This window comes from Etheostoma spectabile, chromosome 7, assembly GCF_008692095.1.
Source record: "Etheostoma spectabile isolate EspeVRDwgs_2016 chromosome 7, UIUC_Espe_1.0, whole genome shotgun sequence".
Classification (NCBI taxonomy): domain Eukaryota; kingdom Metazoa; phylum Chordata; class Actinopteri; order Perciformes; family Percidae; genus Etheostoma; species Etheostoma spectabile.
In genome coordinates, this window is record NC_045739.1 from 16,899,161 (window position 1) to 16,907,465 (window position 8,305).

The 8,305-nt window shown below is 40.7% G+C and overlaps 1 protein-coding gene across 2 annotated transcripts in view; it reads left to right on the top strand.

Annotated features, from left to right (window-relative positions):
* mtcl2 (microtubule crosslinking factor 2) overlaps nt 1-8,305 on the top strand; it is a 116,639-nt gene that overhangs the window by 102,014 nt on the left and 6,320 nt on the right. For both annotated transcript variants that reach the window (XM_032519950.1, XM_032519951.1), the window contains exons 17-23: nt 103-210; nt 2,023-2,087; nt 2,337-2,466; nt 2,701-3,291; nt 3,956-4,220; nt 5,204-5,422; nt 5,971-6,374. In XM_032519950.1, the coding sequence (XP_032375841.1) occupies nt 103-210; nt 2,023-2,087; nt 2,337-2,466; nt 2,701-3,291; nt 3,956-4,220; nt 5,204-5,422; nt 5,971-6,374 (1,782 nt within the window). The remainder of the gene's footprint in view (nt 1-102; nt 211-2,022; nt 2,088-2,336; nt 2,467-2,700; nt 3,292-3,955; nt 4,221-5,203; nt 5,423-5,970; nt 6,375-8,305) is intronic.

The window sequence follows — 8,305 nt, forward strand, 5'->3', positions numbered from 1 at the left end:
CATATTATGGTAGTGTGCACTCCCATCCATCTCTTTCCTCCTCCTCTGACGTTTGCCTCTTCTTCTTGTCTTCCCGCTGTGACCTGCCTGTGGACCAATCAGCTTCAGATCGGAGAGGGAACTGGGCGAGAGAAGCTAGCTGCTGGGAGGTTCACCCAGAGGAGCTCAGTGGGAGCAGAGGCTGGCAGAGGCAACTGCACAACAGGGAAGGTGTGTGTGTGGTGTGTGTTTGTGTTGTGTGTGTGGTGTGTTGTGTGTGTGTGTGTGTGTGTTGTTGTGTGTTGTGGTTGTGTGTGTGTGTGTGTGTGTGTTTGTTGTGGTGTGGTGTGTGTGTGTGTGTGTGTGTGTGTGTGTGTGTAAGCAAAAGAAGAAGAGAGAGAGAGAGAATGTCAAGATGGAAGAAGGATAAGGAGCACGAGCTTGGGTTGATGCAATGAGGCTGTATGTCTGAGATAAGGACATCTAAAGTATATCAAGTCATTAGATCAGATGTGTGTTCCTTGGTTCGCCCAGTACATCCAATTTCATCTGATGAATTCACAGATTTTTCTGAATTGTAATGAAACTAACCAACTATTCGAGAAAATAGTCTACAGATCAACAAACAATGGAAATACTTGTTTGTTGCAGCCCTACTAGACATGTAAAAATAGACCAAAAATGTTGATGCTGACAGTAACACACAGCTGTTAATGCCATAATGTGAGTTGGTGTCTGGTTTTATTGTCTTACTGTGGCCGAGCTGCAGTTTCATAATAAGGTTAGGTCACCAGGAAAACATGGTCTGTCTGCTGATTATACACCAGCAAAGTCACTGCCAAGCTGCTGTAACATGTCTGGGAGGGATTGCATCAGTGTTTTAAAGTAGTCATTAGTTAGGAGTTTAGGTTTTCCACAAATACAGAGTGAAAGATCCAGATACACGGTTAGTAGGTCAGTGCTCCTCCATTAGTTCTACTCTGTCTGCTGTGGCTTCTTCCTTTGAGGTTTTCAGTCTGAGGGCGTCTTTGTCCTCCTTCTTTCCCCTTCTCGTTCATCTGCCCTCCTTTTCCTTCCTCCTGTCTGTTGAGTTTGATCCCATCTCACTCCTGCTATTAAATGGCCGTGTCCAGCATTAGAAACTTGGCAGGAGACCAAAGCTTGTTTTACTGTACTTCAATTCTCCACTCTGTCTGTCTGGGTCATGCTCTGTCACCCACAAATCTCATCTACTGCCTACTTTACTTGTATTAATACTGTTGGGCCTTTCAAAGACTTCTCACATTTGATCATAATGCCCCCATCAGGCCAGTAATTGTAAAATTAGTTGGATATTTTGTGTCAGTTGGACCTGAGATAGAGCTATTCACTGTTACAAATCTGATGTTTACTTATAAATCAGTTTTATTTATGTGAATTATTTTTAAATTGGACACATTTCTAGTTGACATAGGATGTTGGGGTTGTTTTATAGTGAAACTAGAATTAAAAGAAAGCATACAGTACATAAATTTATACTCTTGGGTACAAGTACCCCTGTTTGGGAATCAATGAACTAGTGTATATTTAGTTTCCTGGTCTGCAGTTTAGTGAGTTGAAGTTTGAAAAGTCCACCAGTGTATCTGTACTGAAACTAAAGACATGATCTGCATATGTCCTTTTCCGCTCTTCCACTTTCTCACTCTCTCTTTCCTCTCTTCCCCTGAGGGGAAATGGCTTCAGAGTATGAGATCACCTCTCAAGTGTGAAACACACTGACTCAGCAGCACCATCTGTGTGTGTGCGTGTGTGTGTGTGTGTGTGTGTGCGCGTGTGTGTGTGCATGCATGCTGTCTGCAACAGATAGATTATACTACTCAGTCTTCACTTTCTCCTGCCAAATCCCCTGTAGTTGATGGGAATGAAAGGAATGTGTTTAAAGTAGAAAAAAGGGTAGAAATACAAGATGCTGAATTTGCGTGGATGATGCAGGTCTTTTAAATGCTAATAAGCTGTTGAGAAAGTACTTCTGTGACAATCTTTTTTTTTTGTTCTTGTCCTTAGTCAAAGTCATTTGGTGGCGAGTCCTCTGCAGACACAGTCATCACTAATGGAACAGGATCACCAAGGTAAACATTTTTAAAAACAGTACTTTTTACAGTACTTAGTTTAAGTATTAATCCTTAACGTAATGTTGAAGACATCCCCAAAAAATTATTTTACTTTAATAAACTTTGTTAGAGTTAATAACTGTTTAATTAATGCTTTTTTCTTGCAAAATGGCTTCATAAACGAGTGTAAGTTTGTCTTCTTAAAAAGCAGAGCATGGCTTTTCTTCTCAATTCTCATCAACTCCTTCTTCCTCTTTCAATGAAAAGAACCAAATCCACATCAGAGCTAAACGGCGCAGAAGTCAACGGCACAGCTAATCAGGAGGCGAGGATCCAGTTTGCAGATGCAGAGCTCGGTGACCTTACCAGGAAGAATTGGACCTACCTGACCAATGAGGTAAAGTTGTGATTTTAGACATTTACTGCAGTTTATTGTGATTTCTTTACCATTATTTTTTAGACTAAGAAAACAAAGACTGAATTATTTCCATATACTAGAAGTTTGAGACATTAATAATTAATGTTGGCAGATATATTGGATGTCCTTACATAGTAACATCGTAAATAGGTATACTGATATGAGATCATTATTTTAAACTGGTTTAATCGTGTCCCCACTCTCTCATCTCAGACCCCGGAGGTTGGGGACACCTGTAAAACCTGGGATGGCCCCAGTTGCTCCTGCAGCAGCTTAGTAGGATCAGAGCTGGATCTGGAGTCTGTCCAGAGAAGCTACACTGCTCCAGACCGCACTGGCATCCGGATCTACTACAGCCCTCCTGCCGTACGACGCATGGAGCACAGACGAAGGAGCCAGGAGGCCAAAGAGCCACAGCAGGCCTATAACGGGAGCTCTTCCCCAGGACTGAGTGGCTTGGACGTGGAGGTGGCTGCAGTGGAAACCGTTGACGTTCAGCAGCAGCAACCTCCATCCTCCTTTTCGTCCTCATATGAGCAGTGGCTGAGCTCACTGTCCAAGCAGCACAGGGAGCTGCTGGAGAGCAGAAGTGGCTGTATTGCCAGTTCAATCCCCAGTCTCGCCAAAAACGGCGTTGGCGGATCGGTTGATGGGATGACGTCCCCGTCAGCTTTCCGCGGCCTGGAGATCGGGGAGATTTCAGCCAACTTAAGTGATGACATGAAGGAGATGACCAACTGTGTCCGCCAGGCCATACGCTCTTCCTCTCTGGAGAGGAAATCCACCAAGGAACCTGGGAGTCAGGTAGTTTCTTTTCAACAATGAGAAGTATGATTTTATAGTCCAACTATTGGCCTTCATGCTAATTTTTATGCACCAAAAACGGCACAACGTATTGAAATATTGAAAATATAACTTTTTTATGTTGGCCATGGGACTTCAGGTAACTGTAACATGTATGTGTCCTAGGCCTATTACCTAAATGTTTGTTTTTTCTGTTCATGAGAACAGACTTTTAAAATGTCTTTTAGATTATATGGTACTGGGATGATTTAATGTATAAAAAATACATATAGTCAGATTCATAATAACCACATTTTAATACCTCTAGTTATTATTCTTCATCCAAAGTATTTTTTTTATTCTGAAAGGCCTATTTTCATTTTTTCAGTGCAGTAAGTAAGTGCAGTAATTCTTAGTGCTGTAAAAAATTCTGTAAACAATCGGATTTGAACTGGAAACAGGTTAAAACAATGTGACAGATGTTTCTAAATAATAATAAAACATTCACAGTTTAAGATGGAGAAGTCTGCAGTATACTAACACATGAAGTTGCCTTGTGTAGATTTAAGGGAAAGCGTCATCTTCCAAATGATCTCTCTTCAGTAGACGTTACCATTACTCTTTATTGCATCTTCTCCTTCCCAACACACTAAACGTTCTCCATCACTTCCATTTCTCCACCCAGGCGACAGGAATGTCCACCAGGTCCACGCAGACTGCTGCACAGTACGTCAGCATCGGGCTTCAAACCGACAACCTTCACAGCAGCAGGGGGACGGGGTTACACTCCAAAGCCTGGTCTTCTCGCCCCTCAAACACCACCTCCTCGCTAGCGTCGGCCCGAACCCGGCAGATATCAACGTCCCTGGATAAAGTCCACAGCCGCATCGAGAGGCCATGCTGTTCACCCAAGTATGGATCACCGAAACTACAACGCAGAGTGTCTTCTGGTAACTTGATTTTTTTTCTCTGAACATTTGTTTTAAAGCTGATAGTCTTGGTTAGCTTTGTAGCGACTCATTTGCCAATGGCTCGAATGTAACGGACATAAAAGTTATGTGCTAAAGCTTTAACACCCTCGGAGTCAGAGTGCTTTTAATCACAAGACTATTTTTAAGCCACTTTCTGATGGTTTTCTGTGATTAATAACACGGCTCCATTGTTGTGCCTATTAAACCTTAAGTAACAACATAAAGCTGCACAATAACTCATTTTTTTATCACAATTTCACCTAAACACATTGCGAAAGAGTTTAACATATTACGAAAAGCACTCAAGAGATTCTTTTTGTAAGTTGAAAGAAATATGAGTCGAAAACTGCATATTAAAATGGGGTTGTACGATATGAGGAAAATATCTAATTGGGAGTATTTTGATTGCGATGATATTGCAATTGCAATATGATTCACAATATTGGAGGGAATGATCATCTTTTATCATTATTCTCTTTTTAATTGACTAAATCTTAAAATAATTAAAATGAGTATAGTGTGATTTTTGCGAGGATCTGTACAAAACAAATTGTTTTCTGTAGTCTGTCGGATAGGCCAGGACGTCTCTGCAGCACCACAACATTTCATTAAGAATGGTTGCCTTTTACAAATATTGCGCCTCCCTGCAATTTGAATATTACACTAGTCCATTTTGCAATTTTGATAAAATTGCAAATAATTCTGTGACTCAGTAACTGTCATTCATGTTGGACACAATTTACTTTAATTTTTTTTTTAATTCAACAAGCAATGTGTTGTATTTTAGCAGAATACTGAAAATAGATGAAATGCAGAACTGAGTACACTTAAATATCAGTTTATTTATCGCAAGTAATCATTAATCACGTTCAACAACGTTATTGCATATTTTCCTCATATCGAGCAGTCCTAGTAAACACTGTTGTTTGGGAGTACGAGATATCCAACTGTTTTGTTTTTAGGCTCCACTTCAAGACTGGACGGGAGTTCATCGTCCAGGGACCGGAGCCTGTGGAGCCTCCAGCAGAGATCCTTCAGTGGAGGAGGAGGCTCGGCCTGGGCTCGCTCCACCACCACCAGGGACAGCCCCGTGCTCAACGGCCTCACCGACGGCCTCTCCAGTCTCTTCAGCGTGGTGGAACACTCTGGAAGCACAGAGTTGCTCTGGAGGGCTGACGGAGGTAAGACACCGTATCAAAATAAAACCTCATGGAAGACATGTCACAGTAGGAAAAGCACACTTTTAAAAATAAACTGATGGCGGATTTTTGGGGTTTTCCTGATAATGTTCATGCTGGCTCACATGGAGATTGTTCATTAGTAACACTCGTGGTTTTTAATTTCTTTTAATTTGTAGTGACCAGTTAAAGTAGAACTCTGTGATGTTTTTAATTAATGATTCATTACTCTGATTATTTTCTCTTATTATTTACTAAACAACAGCTACATAATACCAGGTGTAATGTGCAGGGGAGTTTAGTAACACAAAATAACTGTCGTGGTGAATGTGATTATGGTTTTGTTCAGAATAAGTGAATTAAATCACTACTAGAAGGCAGAGGGGGAACACAAACTTCTACCACAAGGGAAAAGTCACAATCTTGCTTTGATATCCAAAGTCTCCACTGACTTCACAGTGCAAGCATGCCTCCAGGATTCAATTAGTCCTGTAAACTACAATTTATAGAAATAATCATAATACATGTCTTGTATCCCTGTTTGTGGTTAGGAGCCAGTCCAGCACCGCAGCCTCCTGCTGCAGGGAAACCCTCCGTTGTGGCAGCTTGTGGATCTGACCCCTGCTCTCAGCGGTACGGAGGCCTGGTCCAGGAGTTTTTTAAGAATGTGTGCAGCAGCCAAGGAGGAGTCACCGTGCCTGGGGAGAAAGTGCAAAGAGACTCCAATGGCAACCTGGGTGTCATTGGGAATTTTGTCAGCGTGGATGAGCCCAAGCCAGAGTGTGTGTCAGCCGGAGTTGGAGGACTTGGAGTGCTGGCGGGAAGCAACGACAATGTGACCAAGATTGTCAATAAGAGGTTTATGAGACAAACAACCGGGGAGGAGATGGTCAATATCATGGGAGGAGGGAAAGAAACGATGAGCAACGCAGGGGCTGCAGGACCTGGGATGGAGGTGCGGCCATTGAAAATGCTTTTTTTTAATTTTTATTTTTTTTATGAAACTTTATTTTCGTTTTTGTTAGTAGACAACATATAACAAACGTACAAATAGCACGTAGCTACAGTTATTGGATAGAAAAAAAACCTAAAATTATGATGTTAATATCGCACCAAGCAAGAGTTGCAAAGAAATTATAAAAAAAATATATAAAATAAAATTATGAATTTAAATAATAAATTTAAAAATTAAAATAACATTACTAAATAAGGGGGGTATGTCTCTAGGGTATCAGCTGGGGGCAAATTAAGACAGTGATGGCAGGATCCCAGTGACATTGATAGAAAAAGAAGAAGGAAACGAATGGGTTCCAAATCATCCTAGAGTTCTCCTGCTTCCTATTTCTCAGATATCTTATATTTATTAAGATAGATGAATCGCCTGGCTGTTAAATTACAGAAGGCGAGCGCACCGTATGGAGGTTTGACCAATTTGCAGTTTTTGAGGAGAGACCAAAAAGAGCAACAAGTGGGCAACGGTTAATCACAGAGCCCAGTGCAACTGACATACAATTAAAAATACATTTCCAGTAACCAGTCAAACTTGAACAAAGCCAGAACATATGAAGTAGAGAAGCTGGGCCCCGCATGCACCTATCACATGTAGGATCTATGTCTGGTTTGATCTTTGCTAACCTAACTTTAGTTCAATATATGCGATGAATGAATTTAAATTGGACAAGACTATGATGGCTGCATATGGAGGAGGAATGGATCCTATTAAGAACTTGTTACCATTCCTCATCAGTAAACCTGTAGTAGATACTGTATGTAAATCTTTTAGACTCTTAAAACTTGCTTAAGATGTGTAATCCATCACTGTGACTATCAAGTCTGCATTTATTTTTGTCTGTGGTGCATTAGGATTGGTTGGTAATGCAGTTTAAGTGCAGATTGATTTTACACGTCTTAAACGCCTTACCTGTAACAGTAATATGAGGTTAAAGATGTATGCACACTTGGTGTTACACAGAATGAAGACCTGAAACCTACAAAGACTGAACAAACCCCATAAAGACTGTTTCCACCATCATCCGCAGATTGTTAGTGTCTTAGTAGTCAGCAAGAAGCATATACTGTAGTCAAAGAATGAATTTATGAATAAATACACAGACAACACACTTAGAGATAGGTAGACTATGACTACAATCATGTTGCGAGGCAAGATTAATTCTTTTTTTTAAAGATTATTTTTAAGGGCGTTTTAAGCCTTAATTTCAACAGGACAGATGAAGACATGAAAGGGGGGAGAGAGGGGGAATGATATGCAGCAAAGGGTCTTGGGTTGCAGTTGAACTCGCGGCCGCTGTGTTGAGGAGTAAACCCTCTATATATGTGCTCCTGCTCTACCATCTGAGCTACCCAGGCTACAGGCAAGATTAATTCTTCCATGTTCCTGTACCAAAAAGACTAATGTTGATGAGATGGTGAATACCGTAGATAGATTAGGGCAATATAAAATAAAAAAAAATAAAAAAACTCTCCTGTGAGAGCTGGAGTATGGAGGACTTAATTTAAAATAATCTTAATTCCAAACAATGAGAACAATGGGCGGCGACTGGATCGGAAAGCTAAAAGCACGCGTTTATTAGCTAACTGCCAACGCCAACTGACCCAGAGTGGAACTGACTGGGTTCAACATCACACCCAGATGTTATCCATAATAGGGGTCAACAATCTTAAGAAAGTTCAAATGTGTGCTAAAAAAAAATAGAAATTAGTGAAAACTGATGGCTGCCTGGGATGGTGGGAAAAAATATGTACCGCATTTGAATATGTCCACAAAAACAAAATCTGCAGTTGAGAAGCTAAATTTTACACTTATATGGTCTTTTTAGAACTCAATGAAAAATGTAAAAACATGTACTGTACTGTGTATTATGTTAA